Source organism: Periplaneta americana, chromosome 1 (assembly GCF_040183065.1).
Source record: "Periplaneta americana isolate PAMFEO1 chromosome 1, P.americana_PAMFEO1_priV1, whole genome shotgun sequence".
Lineage (NCBI taxonomy): Eukaryota > Metazoa > Arthropoda > Insecta > Blattodea > Blattidae > Periplaneta > Periplaneta americana.
The window spans coordinates 18299984-18318534 of record NC_091117.1 but is presented as its reverse complement, the minus strand read 5'-3'; the positions used below and the strand labels follow the sequence as shown (position 1 = coordinate 18318534).

Genomic DNA, 18551 nt, shown 5'->3' with positions numbered 1-18551 from the left:
ACTGGTTTTGTATTTGCAACCAGTCTCTCTTCTAAAGGTCTTGGCAGGCAGAATTTGAGCATTTGGTTTACATTTTATGCATTCTGTCTTTCCCTGTTCTCGAAACTTGTCATATCAGTTGCTTCTACTTCTTCATTTTCTCATTGTTAGGGCAGCGGTCAGCAATTCATGCGGCAAGCCACAACTTATGTCATACTTATGCAAGGACAGTTCACTAATGCATCCCTCCACACGCACTCACTCCACTTAGGACAGGCAGAGTACATGTAACTGGCGATCAGCATGTCTGTTTCCAAACCATGAAAAACATAGAGAGTGCAGCAAAACGAATATTTGTGGAAGAATGGGAAGAGAAACTCTTTTATTGTGCACAGAAAGAAAATGTAACATGTTTGTTACTGTTCTAAACTACTATATTTAAAGGGTTTCATATTACCATCATAAAGAGACATAATACAAAACTCCATTGTCACGTGTACTTTGCCATAATATTAATAGGTCCTACTGATTGAGAAAGTGTTGCCAAATATCATTTTCTGATAAAACATTTTAAACTTTGCAAAGAAACCTAAATAAGCTAAAATTTTTCAGATTTAAAAAGTTCCCGAAAATTCACTACAATTCAAAATATCCACTCCTTAAGTAATTTTATGCTAGGTTTATTTCAATGTTCCACTCGATATACAGTATATATGTGAGCAATTTCTTTAACAAATTTAATGCGTTTCATATGACCCCACCTGTGTTGACATTCTGCCGCCCCTTGATGTAGGGTAAAAAAAATTGTGATGCTGTAAAGAAATGTATGTTTTCAACATGCTGGTATCGAAAAGTGGTTTTTGACATGTTGCATGCCTGTGTAGAGTGATATGTTCTGAACTGTTAGTCGAATTTTGATCGTGTTTGATATCTACAAGTGAATTTCTCTGCTTTTCAGTCTCATGTTTGTTTACTTCATCCAGCTATAGGACTGTACGTGTGCCAGCATTTACAAATAGTAGAGATACTTGTTTGTTGGTCACTTCTTGTAAATCTCCTCGTTTGTAATATTATTAATATTGTTCGTTATTTGCAGACTTCTTTTGCATGGATAAAACTTCATCATACATAACAGTAGGCTGACCAGATGTCCCCAGTTTTGAGTTACTGTCCCCAGGGAGCAAATGTCCCTGTTTTTGTCCCCGGAAATTACTTTTGTCCCCAGAAGCTTTGATTTTTTTTTTGCAATAACATTTTACTGGTACTGCTGGGATTCATGCACATTTTTGAACAGTTCTCAGTATCAGACAGAAGAACCAGTGAGCACAGTATGAGATATTCTGCACTCTTTGAGAAGAACATAGCATCTTTGTCTGTTTTTCAACATTTCAAAAAAAAAAAAATTCAATTTCATTTGAAAATCTTCTCAAAATAGTGTCATTAATCATGTGTATTCCAGTCAGTAATTCATCAGTTGACAGTTAAAAGACTTTTCTCCACAATGAACTCAATCGTGACTCATCAGAAGTCAAGAATGAAAGTTGAAACAGTTACAGCCTTGTTACACTTGAAAGCAAACTGTAATTTCTCATGTGAAGAACTTAGTATGAAGCTGTATGGGAATAAACGTATCCTTAAAAACATGCATTCTTCAGAGAAGTACTTGTAAAATGTGTTAAGAGTTCAGTGTGTACAATATTACAATATTATGTGAAAGACTTTCATGCATGTGTCAGTACTGAAATTGAATTCTTAGTGGCTATGATTATGTGTAGGAGTTAAGTGTGTTTATGCATTTATTTAAAAAAGATATTCTACAAATTTAGTGTGCAAAGTTCTATCATTGTATTTACTGTTACATATTGTATTTTATACAATATTTCAATGGAGAGTGACTAGGTAAGCATTTGTGGTTTTTCTTGAAATTGCCGATGTCCTCTGCTGGACATAAAAAATTTGGTCAGCCTACATAACAGCTGTAAAAATTTTAAATGATAACAATGGAATATTCTAATGACAAATCAGATTGTTAAACAGATGGTTGTTGACAACATTTTTACTTGTTTAACAAGCTGTTGAAATTAATGTGTTTCACCAATCTGTTGCACTGAAATGTTTATCTCTCTTGCTTATATGGAAATACACTTACACGTAACAAAGCTGTAAGAAGGTTAATGGTAAAAAAGAATGAACATTTTCCTTAAGACTCATTTCATTGCCTGTTAAATAGGTGACAATGGATGTTAACTTTTCAGTGATTTAACAGGCTGTTAGAAATAATGTATTCTGCCAATCTGTAGTGATAGTGTTTTATCCAACACAGCTTTCAACTGCAGAGGTTATTCAGTGCGAGCAAAATGGCTGGCGAATTTTGCATAGAGCATTCCATCACAGATAGGATAAATCTACGACATGGGGTCCACACCTGTGGAGTAACGGTCAGCGCATCTGGCCGCGAAACCAGGTGGCCCGGGTTCGAATCCCGGTCGGGGCAGGTTACCTGGTTGAGGTTTCTTCTGGGGTTTTCCCTCAACCCAATACGAGCAAATGCTGGGTAACTTTCGGTGCTGTACCCCGGAATCATTTCACCGGCATTATCACCTTCATTTCATTCAGACGCTAAATAACCTAGATGTTGATACAGCGTCGTAAAATAGCCCAATAAAATAAAATCTACGACATGGGACCCACAGCTTCCCTTTGTTCCTAGAGGAACATGGGTTAAGATTTTATTGCCCTTCAAAATCCATCACCTCGGGTAGATGTGAACCCAGGAATTTCGGGTTCAATAGCCCACTTTTTTGAATAGGTACTTGAGCTTTGTATCATCCTCATCTATGAACAGTGCACTGAATCTGTACTTTTTACCATTATAGGCGTTGCCCTTAGTTGAAAGACCTGCCCTTGGGATAAACACTAAATGAAAAATTAAATTATGTTTTATTTAACGACACTTGCAACTGCCGGTTATATCAGCATTGCCAGTGTGCTGGAATTTTGTCCCACAGGAGTTCTTTTACATGCCAGTAAATCTACAGACATGAGCCTGTTGCATTTAAGCTGGTATTGCTATTGCAACAGCAACATTAAGCACATTGGCATTTAGATCCAGTAACATATCCCTTAGTATCATCTCTTCTGCTAACAATGCCATATCATCAGCAAATCTTTTGCACTTTATTCTTTTTCCTCCTACTATCACCCCTCCCATGTTCTAAACACAGTTCTTCACTAAATTCTCCAATTAGATTTTGAATGGTTAAGTGATACAGTGCATCCTTGTCATACCCTCTCCTCATTCCACTTCCCTCTGACGTAATCCGTGGTAAGAATAAACATGAGTATATAGTATATACTGGACTTTTTTTAGTATATAGGCTACTCTTGTTAGTAAAAATAAAAACATTTGAGTACCTACTCATTTTTGATTACATACTCATAACATGGAAGCATAGTAGAATATTCTCAAGTGTCCATCTTGTACAGAATATATACTCATGCTTGATAAGAATAAAAGCTATTATATTCTCATATTTATAAGTTTGTTCTCATGTTATTCTGAGTATGGTTTGTAGCAGGCTCAATTCTGAATATTTGTTGATTTGTGTTCAGTTTAAAGTTAAATAAAAAAAAAAATGGCGGAATTTATGAACGATGTAGTACATCATGGAAAAATATAGAAAAAGACGTGAACTTCAGAAGCCTTTAATGCTTCACAAAAGTGAATGTGAAAAAGGTTAAACACATATTTGTTATTCATAAAAAACATAACCTATAAAAATATGAATGGCTATCAAATTATAAGGTTAGATTGTATTGTTAAATATAATTAACAATTACAGTTTATTTTGAAAAATTTGAAGTGCAAAATGCAATTACTTGTAACTTTAAATTGTATATATATAACTCTCTATAAAAAAAAATAGAATTAGCATAACTGGAATTCTAGAAATGGATTGTAATCTCTATCCAACATCCCGTAATGACGATCCCAGTACTATTTTCTTGTTTCCTGTTTATTAACGTCACTTATATGATTCACTCTCTCTTTCATGTTTATTTATTTATTCATTTATTTATTTATTTGTTTATTTAATTAATGTATTTTATTATTTAATTAATTTCTTAATTTATTTGTTTATTCACTTATTTGTTTGTTTGTTTATTTATGTATTTATTTATTTATTTATTTATTTATTTATTTATTTATTTATTTATTTATAAAAAGCAAAACACAAACCACTACAGCATGCGGATAGCATGTGAAAGTCTAAAAAAACTGAGCATCACGGTGCAATGTGGTCAAAGAGGATAGGTAACACGAGTACATACTAACTTTTAAACGATCAAGAAGGCTGTAGAAATGAGTATATATTCGCGTTAGGTAGAATGTCTTTATTCTTACGAATATGAGTATGTTCTAGTGGTTACGAGTATATAATCACAGGAAGTGCTCATACTCAAAAGTATAAACCTTGAGAAAGTACTTAAGCTTTATTCTTACTACCCAATATCTTCTCCTTCCTGATGTAAGGTTTACTGAATAGCTTCCTCTTTTTCCAATCTACGCCTATTTTTTCAGGATCTCCATAAGTCTATTTCCAGCCCATTCTTCAAAAGCCTTTTCCAGATTCACAGATACTACATACACTTCCTCATTCTTCTCTATTTGTCTTTCACCTATTGTTCGCAGCATTCCAATTGCATCTCTCGTATCTTTTTCTTTCCTGAAGCCAAACCTCTTCTTCCAACTGTTCTTCCATCTTAGAATATAAATGTCGATTCAGTATTCACAGGAGAATCTATGCCGAATGCGATATCAGTCTGCTAGTCCTGAACTCCTTACATTTCTTAGCATTGTTTTTGTTCGTGTTGTCAGCAACACTGTTTCCGTGAAATCTTAAGACCACACGCCTTTCTCATATGTTTCATTGCACAATGATCTGTAATGCTGATTTGTGTTCTCAGTGACGAGCCCACCCAGCAACTTGAGTTCGCTGCAGAACCTTGCACAGGCTGGAGTTGGAAGCTGCAGTTCTCTCCATGCTCTGCGTCCACAAGCTCCTCATCTCACTCCTACTTTGGCCAACCACTATCGAGATGATCTTGTCAATCATGTTCGAGGCTGGCCTGCTGACGCCTTAGAGAAACAGGTGAGTCTCTGGTAGACTGAAGTTGTGATTGAATGAAGGTACGGTCACAGTCGCTAACTTGTATAATTTAAGTTGTGTGTTCATCTGGGGAACAAAATCCCATCTGCACAAAAAAATAATGTATCCCCCTTTACCCGAACACCACAGAAATTCATTTTTTTTTTATGTTCCTTAGCATAGTTTCAAACAGGAGGGTTGCCAACAATGCTTACGAGAATATGCTATTTGTTATCATGAAGTATATAGGCGTTTTTCTAATTATAACTCTGTAATAAAAATGTTAATTTTTAATGCTAGTTAGGATAGAAAAATAAATAATAAACCTACTTGAACCAAGAGAGCACATATGGAATTTGCAAAAGCTGATTCCCACCGAAAAGTAAAATCAATCTTCTTAATATATCCAGCTGTTTGATGACAACATAAAGTCCACTATAGTCTATTCAGCTGTTTTTCACGAGAAATGAGGAGTATTTTGATCGGTGTTCATTATAGATGCCTGTTGCTAGTAGCCAGGGTTGGGGTGTAGTCAATATATAGTGCAGGGCTGTGTCTTCTGCAACTGGTACTGATGATTTTAATTTACTTCTTTTGTGGTTTATGGATGGACAAAAAATATAGTGAGACTGCGTTGCTGTTAATGCAGCTTACGTGGGTACCTCTTTGTTACTAACAGAAATTGCTAGTGCAGTGCATATTTCAGAAGACGATGTTTAAAAAATGCATTTTTTTTTTTTGTGTGCGTGTGCAGAGATTCACAGATTTATAGATGTTCCATGTCCATGGCATCTTCTTTATTGCACAATAAACATTTACCAGAGTCCAATAAGCCGATTCGATATAGATTGTTTTGTAAGACAATAAAGAAGGGTTAAAAAATAATAATGTTCCTAATACTCGCAAAAAGTTCTTATACCGTAACAGTAAGGCCTATTCATCCCCTTTATCGTAGATCTCAAAGGAGATCGTAACTTCAAATTGTTCTGTATTTCTGTTCTTTCTTTGTTCCAGCATCTTTTCCTTTTGTAGTTTAACGTTTTGTTCTCCCATTTTATAATTAAAAGAGGTGCTAAGTAAGCTATTGCCTGAGTTTCATAATCTAAAACTCTAATGCGAACACAACCACAAAATCTATTGAAGAGTAAACATGGAGATGGAAAGCTACAGCTACAAAAGTAGCGTTTTATGTGTGTGAACAGACTCGCAACCTCCAGTTGCAACTTTTGCAGTGCTTGGGTTGTGCAGCATGAAAAGCATACAGCGTGCTAGTTTTGACTTCTATGTGAACATGACGGGTTAGGGACAACTCGCCACAGAAAACTGGCCACAGAGGCAACTCGCCACATAATTGAAATTCGTATCAAAGACAATTCGCCACATAATTGAAATTCGTATCAAAGACATTTCGCCACACATTAAAATTCAAGGCAATACTCAAATTTGCAACAATTTTATGATATATTTCTATGGTAACACAAGACAAATCCAGAAGCTGTAAACTAATTCGGAACTATGGCGGAAGAAATTCGCTTCACAAAATCAGAAAGAGGCTCTGACAAATTAATATATCTTGGCTACATGTACACGAGACTTAGAAGAAATAAGAATGGAGTTGTTTGGCGCTGTGACATGCGTGGCAGGTGTAATGCAACAGTCACGTTATCAGAAGGTGGAAGCAGTGTCGTCAAAGAACCGTCTGAACACAAGAATCATTCTGCAGACTGGGAAGGATTAAGGCAAAGGAATGTGTAGAGAACATGAAGGCAAGGGCGGGACTTCCCGAGAACCAACGTCTGTCATTATTCAAAATGAGTTACAGCGTATTGCAAGCTAAACCAATGTGAATCTACCGAAGAAATCGTCTATTAAAAAAAAAAACTGTGCGCCATGCCAGGAAGCTGCACCTACCACCTGAACCAAGGAATATTGAACTGAACGTTATAGCCGACAGATACACTACGTCCATACAAGGAGAAAGGTGGTTGTTGTATTTTGAACCGGAGGACAACGTGAAAGTTATCATATTTGCCACTAATTCACATTTAAATAAATTGTCTATTTGTGGCGAATTGTCTATCTGTAGCGAATTGTCCCTATTACTTATTTTCTGTGGCCAATTGTCCCAGTTACCGATTTTTTGTGGCGAATTGTCCGGAACCAGAACACGACATGTAACTTTTGCAACTACAGTACAAAAGTTACACAGCAAAAGTAACGACATGTGACCAAACCTTAAGTACCAGACAGAGGCAACTCTGAAGCTTGCAAACTTAGATAAAAGTATAAGGGGCAATTCAAAAGTAAGTTTACAAGATATATAGCTTCACTAAAATCGACAGTGGTGGCTGGTAGTTGAAAAATTTGGTGGTTTAGCTCAATAAATTCTGTAATTATATTGTAGATTCCTTCTGACCAGAATTGCACTGTTTTTACGTGAATATGTCAGAGACAGAACACAATGTGTTTTTCTTACTGTGATATAATGCATTCTTCCAGGCCCAAAAACTGAGTGAGGAGGGTCATACGATGGGCAGCCTCCAGTGCACTCGCGTGTCTGCGGACTTGAAAACAGCACGGTCAATTGTTAGGTTAACAGAAATTCAAGCAACATTACAAGAACAGAGGTATGTGTAAATTGAGGGCTTGATAACCACTTGAACGAGCTGCATTTCTTCCCCTCCTCTTTCTTGCCTTTCCCAGCCACTTTTAGCAGATGTTTCTAACAACTACTGCTTTACAGTAAATTTCCAGTCTATAATTTGCTGTGGAAGTGTTTATTGAAGTATGTCACTTCATTTCGACTATAATAGTCTTTTGTCCAGAAATAATAAAAGTACATCTCATCTCCCAGGATGCAGTGGAATGTATGATAGTGAATAAACTGATTCATGAAATTATGTAAGGCTGGTATTCATAGTCGACACTTTATATCACCACTTTGCAAAGTGACACTTTTGACGAAAGTGGCTCTTTCATATTAGTGGTATTCATAGACGATTGAAGAAGTGCACTTCACAAAGTGTCACTTTACGCCAGCAAAGTGTAGAATTACAATTTGGTTGGTAACAGAAGTCCCACAATGCCTTTCAAAACAAGTGAACAAACAATAACAAATTAATGACGTATAACCTACAAATTACAATGCTTGTGATTTGAATTGGGAGCCTAATTGATCGCGTGAGAAAGAAAATATATATTTAAAGTTGTTTTATTTCAGTTTCTAGTTTTTGTTGGCGATAGTTTAGATTATTTCAGTCAGTTCAGATATATAACATTTTATTAAATTTGAAGACCTGTGAAGCATTAAGATCAGAAGAAACTACAGTTCAAAAGTATTGGAAAGCACGACTGCTAATGGCTTCATTGCCAAATGCCAGGCACTAGACAACAACAACAACATGTTATTAAATAGTTAGTGATACTGCTGGTGAAATTAGGTTAGGTTTTGTACAGTACATAGCTAATCAATTAATTTATAATGTTAGATTAGGTTCTGTACATATCTTTTTCATTGATTTATGTCACTAAGTTTAATTTTGTATGTATCCGTTCCACTGATTTATATAGTTTGGTTAGATTTTGTACATATCTTCTATTAGTTTATATAGTTAGGTTAAGTTGGATTGAGTAGGTTACGTTTTGTTTGTTTGTTTGTTTGTTTGTTTGTGTGTGTGTGTGCGTGCGTGCGTGCGTGCGTGTGTCAAGTTAGGTTTTATAGGTATCTCCTTCATTGATATATTGTGTTATTTCCTTTATTTTCATTTTTGTCTTTTTCGTGAACAGTGAATAGAAGTAAAAAAAGAATGAAGTAAACACATTACTACTGCTATTATTATTATTATTATTATTATTATTATTATTACTACTACTATTACTATTCTCTCTCTCTCGTTCCCATTATTGCCTGCTCTTCAGGAATATTTTGAATGCCAAATGTTTCTACAATGCATAACAAAATAGGCCTAATAGTATGAGATCTCTTTTCATGGTGAGGTTATGACTGCACATGAACTAGAGACAGTAGATGTATTGCTTACCGGCGTGAAAATATATATTACCGGTATCAAAACAGTAATGATTATATCAACATCAAGATAAATCTTATCTCAAAATACAGGTAGCCAACAAAAATCAAAATCATTTTAAACCCAATATAATTATGGAATCTGCTTAGAAAGCAGGCACGTGAGGTCTCTCAATGCTAATTTAAGATAGTTATGCCTACATTAGATTGAAGTTAGTTTAATATTATTTAAGTTAAAAAATTCGTTTCAGTATTAAAAAATAGGTTATATAGGCATATCTACTCACATATCACTTCATCGAATTGAGGTTATAAATATACGAATGTTACTACAGAAATATCTGAACTATAATATTATATATATTAATGTATGGTACATATCTGTAGCATAGAATTTTAATGCAGTCAATAACTGTATTATTGGAGGCACTGGCAAACCTCTATTATTCGTTTTTGTTAACCAGTCATCGAAAATATAAGCAATCTCAATAAGTTTCTTTATCAGATTGGAACTGTTTTTTTTTTAATTCTATATCATTATAAAATTCCACGGGATTGTCTTTTGGCCTATCTCTAATGTAGTGATTTTGTACATTGTCCACATTGTGCCATCTCTTCCGCACATTCTAATAAATAATTTGACAACTTCCAAGACGTCCGCCATTTTTCTGCTCAAAGTGTGGTCGGAACTACACTTTCATCCAAAGTGTTCCTTTGCACCAAAGTGTCGACTGTGCTACGGAAAAGTGATACTTTGCGTCTTCCAAAGGACACTTTAATCGAAAGTGTCGACTATGAATACCAGCCTAAATGTCCTGTTTTAACTTATGTATCAAATATTGGAATATATTCTGGATTGTAATGGTCACCTTCAATTGAGGGCAGATGCTTTAAATGCAGAGAATCCTGAAGTGGAAGGATGGAAGAAGCTAGTGACGTCAGGTAAGTCGAGGAATAAGGAATAGTGCGGGATAACTAGCAAAATGCAAACATAGCAAAGTCAAAACGAACAGTTTTTGGGGGCAATACCGAAAAGAGTGAAGGAGTTGAAAAAGGAGAAGCCGGGGAGGGGAACTGATGAGAAGGAGAAGATAAAAGTCTAAAAAAAATAAGAAACATCATAACTTAAGGAAGTGGTGTGAAGGGTTCAAGTAAAATAGGGAAGGATCAATGTTAATGGGTAAGGAGTGTTGCCAAGAAGGTTAGGTATGTGGAGAAGTATTGTGTGAATGAAGTGTTATGTATGTCTGGGAACGAGAGTAAATAATTGAGAAGAACTGAGAATGGACCAAGAACAATAATAGTGAGTAGAACTTGTTGTGGTGATTGTTATTATATATAGGATAGTAAGCTACTTTGGTTGAAAGGGGGAATAGTTTAGTCAGATGTTAGCTGAATTTGGAGGGTGGTCGTCAGAATGGTTTGGGTTGGAAATGTGTTGCTGTGAGGTGTGTCACTGTGGTAGGGGTGTTGATAATATTGTATGAGGATGAATAACGGGTTCAAGTTATGGACAAGAATGTAATTTTGAGAACTGGATGGTATAGTAAAGAAATCTGTAAATAGTGATGGTGAGTCCTTGAATACAGAAATGTGAAGGGCCATCACTACTTGGATGTTTGCTTAAAGACAATAAATCGTATATCAAATGGAAAGAAATTTAAATTTACATAGGTTTTGCTGCTACATACGAGGGCTGTCTAGAAAGTAAGTTTCCCTGGGGTCGTTTACAAAAAGAAAACACAATTTCATGGAAAGATTTATTTTAACAGATACAGCATGATGATCCCTCCCCCAACTGTTACAGCTGGCTTTCACAACCAGATTTCGCTACCTATCATAGCTCCCCAAGTGTATCACAATGCTGGGTGGGCATCAGTCCCATACACTGGCCGAAATTTCATGAGAAAATTTCTTCCTCCATGAGGACAGTCTGTTAGGGTAGCCATTTTCTCTAATAATGATGTACACATTTCCTTTTGAATAACAATTTAAACTCAGATGGTAGTACAAAACTTGAAATATCTCTCTTTCAAATGGTGGTAATTTCATGTCTGTCTATTCAATATTAGTGAAAATATGTTGTTGTTTTCTAATGCCAGGCATTTGACAATAAAGTCATTTGATCTCTTGCACTCCAATATTTTTCAAAAATATTGTCATGGTTAGCCACTGAAGCACAGATTTTGAGATGTTCTGAATCCATTTCTTGATTTGAGTTGCACAATGGACAGTTAGGAGACTGATATATTCCAATTCTATGCAGATGCTTGGCCAAACAGTCATGGCCTGTTGCCAATCTAAATGCAGCTACAGACGATTTGCGTGGTAAATTGGGAATCAATTGTGGATTATGATGCAGAGAGTTCCATTTTTTCCCTTGAGATTGTGTTATCAAATTTCGTTTGTTGAAGTCTAAGTATGTAGATTTAATAAAGCTTTTCACAGAGGAATACATAGATTTAGTAACAGGTCTGTAAGTAGCAGTGCTGCCCTTCTTTGCTAAAGCATCCGCATTCTCGTTTCCCAGGATTCCACAATGGGATGGTATCCATTGGAATACAATTCTTTTATTGAGTGTTATTAGTTGAGAGAGCATTTTATTTATTTCTGCTATTTGAAATGAAGGTGTGTGTCTAGAGACTATTGATAGAATAGCTGCTTTGGAGTCTGACAATATAACTGCATTTTTAAATTTATTGATGTGGCAGAGAAGATTCCTGAGACTTTCATATAGTATATAGTATATACAGGGTGTTTAAAAAATACGGGGCATAATTTCAGGTATGTATTTCCCACATGTAGACAATCAAAATAGTTCATTACAACATGTGTGCGGAAATGCTTTATTTCCGAGTTATGGCCTTCACAACATTGAAATTCACTGGAACATTTTTCTTTCCGCAGGTCGTTGCCATCAAAGGAGACATTAAGAGGGCACTCTGACAGTTCATTCTGAGGCGAAGGTTACATTCAGTGTTGTGTAGGCGTTAGACTGTGTGACATGTATTCAAATCAAGAGCTGGCAGAGAGACACTTCATGTACGGTAAGGCGGACGGCAATGCTGCACTGGCTCGTCGTTTGTACCAGGAGAGGTACCCACAGCGACAATGTCCAGATCGGAAGACATTTGTACGTCTCCATTACCGTCTGTGCGAGTATGGAAAATTTAACTCTCCTGGTTTGGGAAGGGGACGACCAAGATCTACAACTCCAGAAGTACAGGAGGAGATCCTGGAGGCTGTGAACATGACTCCTTCTATCAGCACACGAAGGGTAGTGTTGCAAGTCAATGTTCGTCATGCGACTGTCTGGAGACTGTTGAAAGAGTATCAATTGTATCCTTATCATTTGCAATGTGTACAGGCCCTGTCACCAGCAGATTACCCTGCACAAGTTAGGTTCTGTCAGTGGTCCTTGCAGTAGTGTGGTGTAAATCCGAACTTTCCTGCCTTAGTATTATTTACAGATGAAGCACAGTTCACACGAGATGGCATAACAAATTTCCACAATCAGCATGTATGGGCGTATGAAAACCCACGTGCAACTGTTCCATCTCATCACCAGGTGCGGTTCGCCCTCAACATGTGGGCCGGTATCATTGGTGATCGATTAGTTGGACCCCATGTACTTGTAAACAGACTTACGGGGCAGGCGTACACAAACTTCCTGGAAAACACCATACCTCATGTCTTAGAAGACACTCCACTGATCAATCGTCAACACATTCACTTCTTGCATGATGGCGCTCCTGCACACTTCAGTCGTACGGCTCGCCGGTACTTGGATCGAAGGTTTCCTGATCGATGGATAGGTAGAGGTGGCCCAATTGCTTGGCCTCCACGCTCACCTGATCTGAACCCTCTCGATTTCTACTTGTGGGGCCATTTAAAATCATTGGTTTATTCGTCTCCGGTGCCTGATTTGGAATCCCTTCGGAATCGAATTGTGGCATGTTCTGAGGTCATACGCAGTACTCCTGGAGTTTGGGATCGTGTTTGCAGGTCAATGAGACATCGATGTGAGGTCTGTATTCAAGCAGGAGGTGGACATTTTGAACATCTTCTGTAATGACAACGACCTGCGGAAAGAAAAACGTTCCAGTGAATTTTAATGTTGTGAAGGCCATAACTCGGAAATGAAGCATTTCCGGACACGTAATGAACTATTTTGATTGTCTACATGTGGGAAATACACACCTGAAATTATGCCCCGTATTTTTTAAACACCCTGTATAATTGTCCAATACTTTTTTTATTTGAAAGATATGCAGCTTAGTAAAGCTATACACCTTTCGATTTTTGTAACACTTTGCACAGTGCATCTCACTTGGATGTGAAAACTAATTGAGTGTTTTTGTTTTCCAGGATACTTTTTCTACGCCAGCAAATCAAGACGTTAGAACAATTGAAATCCCAAAATTCCTTCATGTCTGATGACTCGTAGTGCTAAGAGGCAATGTGAAAGCAAGTGTGTGGACTGCTAACAAGCGAGTGAGGGATGTTGTGCAGATGCAGTGGTGGGGACGCTACCCAACATAAACCACCTCCTAATTACTGCATAGTTGTTTGTTGTTCTTGCAGGGAAAGTGGTCGGACTGCAGTGCGTGTCATTCTTGATCTTTATGTGTTTATGTATTGGCAAAGTGGGGTGGGCCAGCATTTTAATTATTTTTTGTAAAGGAATTGGGATCACATATTTAAGCATAAAAAGTACCTATCGTAGAAAAACGGACGACAATGGCAATGAACACTCTGTGGATGCCATGTTCCTTTACAAAAAGATGAGTAATTTAATAGCTTGTAAATCTCCAAGACCGTTTCTTTTGGTATGAAATACAATTTCAAGACGAGTTGTTGCAATCCTGTGCTGTAGTACAATGTTGGAAAAAGGAACTTGGAGTAAGCGAAGAATGTAAAATATTCCTTTATTTTGCACGTTAAGTGGTTTAATTTCCAGTGCTGACTCATGTCGTGTTGTCACTTGCTGACGGGTGTTGGGCAGCCCTGGCAGTAGTTGGGAACTGACAAAACCTCATGACTCGGATAGCTTTTTGTACATATTACTAAAATAATTATAATTGTATGGGCTTCTCAAGATTCTTGCTGAATTCTCGATGTGTTTCAGGTGTAATGTGTGTGTGTACCCTGCAGAGAAGACGTTCGGTAATGTACATACAGAACACAAGACAAATATGTATTTTGATACAAAGATTTCTCTTAAAAATGATTTTTTTTTATTTAAAATATTTTACTGGGGCATTTGTAACAGCGTAGCAGGGTACATTTCTTCGTGTCAAATTTATTTATCTTGTTTGAAGTGTCATCCTTGAGAAGTCCATCGTTTTCCAGTTAGTATGACGTAAAAGAGTATTGTTGATGAAATAAAAAATAAAAGAGGAAGAAACTTTAACTTTTATCGCCTATTCGTCAGTAGATTTCGAAAATTTGGAAGGCCGAAAATGAAGTTTCCTTTCAAGCCAGTAATACTGACTTTTGTCTTGTATTTTTGCCTCTACGATTTCGAAACTTCTTTTTATTTTATTTTTTTAAATATAAATTACAGTCTTAGATACGTGCTGCGGATTTTGTGAACCCCCTTGTCCTGAGTGCACTAATTGATGTGCCACAGCGCAAGTTCCGTCATACCTTGTGCGTTGAGGCGACTCCACAAATTGTGTGAATGAGCGGCAGATTTATCTCACGTCATTTCCAGAGAGACTATTTCATACGTGTCTGTTAGTCTGTTGTATTTAAACTACTAGTGCAGTAGTGATGTTTTCAAGCTGTAGTTGTAAGGAATGTGTATTCAGTGCAAGGGGTAGCTAAATAAACCACAATCTTTCACCTCAACATGGAAAACTTGCTTCATTTTCCTGCTTACGTCTTCCCCATATCTTTGGAAGATTAACTTCATCAAAAGCAGCAATATCTCGACATGTCATTCTCTCAAGAGACGATGATCACGACAGTTAAAATCATGTTAATTTTTAAGAGGCCTCCAAAGTGAAAAAAATGGTACAGTCAAACTTTATGTTCTGAACGGGGATTGAGTATCGTATATCACTTTAAATAAATAACAATTGAATAAAATTTTAAGACAAAGTATATGTAGGTGCATAGATCTACTGAAAGAGTTCTGTTGCACAAGAGTGCAGCATATTAATTTCACTTTCAGAGGCGAAGTTCACAATAACATATTCGTCCCATAAGAGACTCTCGTTTTTCTTTACTTCTCCATGAAATCACCATTCTCAGTAATGTATTTTTGCCATCTTTCCAGGAGATCAGAAATGCTCTTGCAATAGAAATAAATTTCAACATTATGCATGCAATAATGTGCATTATGCCAGTCATCATTATTGGTACCGAAGTAGTGATACTTCACGAAATCAAACAGATGGTAGTCCAAGGTTTCAGATTGGGACCATATGGCGATCGGTGAGTTTCTATACATTATTCTCAATTGGTGCACTGTGGAACCATATGTTGAGACTTTTTCCTTCCATGCCTGCAATGTGAGCCTATTTTCAGTGAAGACGTACAAAAATATACAGAATACAGAATAAAGAATATAATTACAAACAAGAGAAATAGAAATAAAATAATACAATCAATATAAAAAAGAGATACAATAGTATTAACAAAATTTGAGACCGTGCTTGTGTTAGGTTGCAGTTCAGATATAATATTGATGGGCCTATAAAGAATATAAAATAAAATAGGAAATGAAATGAAAATTACAGTTACAGAAATTATATAATACAATATTAATGTAAGAGAAATATAGAAAATAATAAAAGAAAAATAAATAAAATAAAATAGGAACTAAAATTAAAATTACAGCGGCAGTGGAATTATATAACATAATATTAACACTAGAGAAGAATAATATCGCACGTGAAAAGTAGGACAATTTATATATATATACATATTTCAAAATTATAGAATACAAATATAATATAGGTTGATTAATTCATATACATAGGCTATAAATATATTTAATCAAATTGAAGACATTAACACGTTTCTAATTTTCTTGTTATATGTTAGTGGGTTACATGTTAGAAGTTCTGGGTGTAATTTAGTTAAAGCATTGTACAACCGAGGGCCAAAATTAATGCTATGCTTTAGACCAGCAGATGTGAGACATTTAGGTTCTACTAATGTTGAATTAATATTTCGTCTTGTGTCATAATTATGTATCTGTAATATAAACTTATTACTATTTTATGATAAAATTGTAACAGCGTATACAAAAGCTGTGTACAAATCAATGATGATCAACAGACTGCAAATATTTTTCTGCAAGGTACCAAAATTGAAGTCTGTCACAAGAATAGTTTTTTTAATATCTGTAAAAGTGGCAAAATTACATCAATCAAAATGGGGGTTTTGTAGAGAAGTTAAAGTAAGAAAATATTGTCTCTTGACAAATATGTTCCTGTGAAATCTTTTCGCAGATTGTGTCATTAATGTGTTCATAACTTTTCATACACCCCTTGTAAATAATAAGCTTGAATGCAATTGAAGTCTTTAACACGTTCATGGAACATTTTATTATGACAAATTTAAGGGACGAAATATAGGTCCTCTGGATTACTACACAAATTGTTACAATTAATTTTTAATTTAACAATACTGTAATAGGAACAGAAAATTATATAGTGTTCTGTATATTTTGAATTTGCTTCAGTAGAAGTATATACATTATGCATGCCTGAAGTACATGCAATAAAACCCTATAAGACTGATAGAGGTATAATTTTCTAATGAACTTCAATTCTTGTAACATGTAAAACTATTTTCCTTCTTTCTCACATAATTCAGTAGAATTGGTGTAAGCTTTTAATTGCTTCATTATTCTAACTTGATGTGTAAATTGTTATCCCATTCTTATCTTTTCTTTTCCGTTTCTGGAAAAATATTCACTATAAGATACTCATCATCCTTACCTCAGTGGCAAAGATGTTTTAGTTCTGCCATCTTGTTAGCACCGTAACTTCTCCCTGTCTCTCGATAGAGGCAGATAATTGTTGGCTTTGTTAGTTATTTCTGTTTTTCTCACCCCCTTCTTCATTGATGCTGAAACATTTTATTGTTGAAATATTACTATGTAAGGAACAGTTCGTCTTGTTTTCAAATTTTCTGATACATCAGGTTGTACATATCACTATTGTTACAGCTTATCCCTTCTTTGCTTTGAATCAGCTATATAATAGTTTTTAAGTTATATTTCATAGCAAAATATCGATTAATCCATAAGTTACTTCTTGGTTATTATTAACGGATTACACGATACCCACAGAAAGATCTGATGACTCTGAAATATACTGTATGTTGAGAAAATATTTTTGTCATACTGGTTTCATTTTGAAGAAAAAAACATCAACTTCAAAGCATAAGCCTGTGTCCATTCTGGCTCTCTGGTTATCACTTCCCAGATCTGTCCACATTTCTCTTTTCATTCCATTTCTAATGCAATACACACTTAAGAGAAATTCTCTTTTGTTTTTCTCACTCCATTTCTCTTTTGTTCAGTCAGTGTTATCTCAACTACAAACTTAAGAAGACATCTTACTGGATTGAATTCTATTATAATGTCTTTGTGACAGTTCAAATTTCTGTAGCATGCATTCATATACACAAAGCACTGAATTGTAAAATTTTGAGTTTTTATTGTTGTTCTATCCATATGTTGAATCTTACCAAATTGTCCTATAAATATGTATTTTTAAAATATGCATTAAAACTAAGATACATGAAGGTCCCGACGTGTTCAATTATTTTACATTCAGTTAATAAAAGCTATAAAAAACTTTTACAGGAAGTGTCAGCTCGTAGAGTTAGGTAGTAATTTGGTGGGGAGGGACTCAGTTATGAAGAATCAAGGTGTCCAATAAATACATCAAATGTTAAGGCGCGTCTCCACTATTAAACATTATTAACAACATGTTATATATAACATGTTGAATTTAACTTGTATATGGACATTTCAAGTCTCAATTGACTTAACATGTTAACTAAGTATGTTCAATTTAATACTTTTAACATGTTGGCGTGTTTTCCAGCAGAAATGGAAAACATGTCAACTCAATTCATTTGCTCGTGCAGCGTCAGTACAGTTCGGCAAAGTTCGTACAGTTTCCATAGCAACAACTATAAGTTCCGATTTTGTGGCGCGTATCTTGATCATTTTTATACTATCATTGATCCTTGGTGTTGGCTGTAAGTTGTTCGAAATAATGGAGTGGACGAAGGAAAATACATTAGAATAAAATTAATGCACTGATGGAAAGACCTTGTTTGTGGGATGTGTCTGCAAAAGAATACACAGGCAAAACTAAGAAGGCTGACTGTTTTAGAGAACTGGAATTATTATTTAACTGTTCTCG

The 18551-nt window shown here is 35.6% G+C and overlaps 1 protein-coding gene across 3 annotated transcripts in view; it reads left to right on the top strand.

The window, feature by feature from the left end:
• The window catches only part of wcy (WW domain-containing adapter protein with coiled-coil wacky), a 57327-nt gene extending 39404 nt beyond the window's left edge, over positions 1-17923 (top strand). For all 3 annotated transcript variants that reach the window (XM_069841521.1, XM_069841593.1, XM_069841450.1), the window contains 3 exons: positions 4948-5132; positions 7629-7756; positions 13525-17923. In XM_069841521.1, the coding sequence (XP_069697622.1) occupies positions 4948-5132; positions 7629-7756; positions 13525-13603 (392 nt within the window). In that variant the 3' untranslated portion in view covers positions 13604-17923. The remainder of the gene's footprint in view (positions 1-4947; positions 5133-7628; positions 7757-13524) is intronic.
• Positions 17924-18551: the final 628 nt, after the last annotated feature.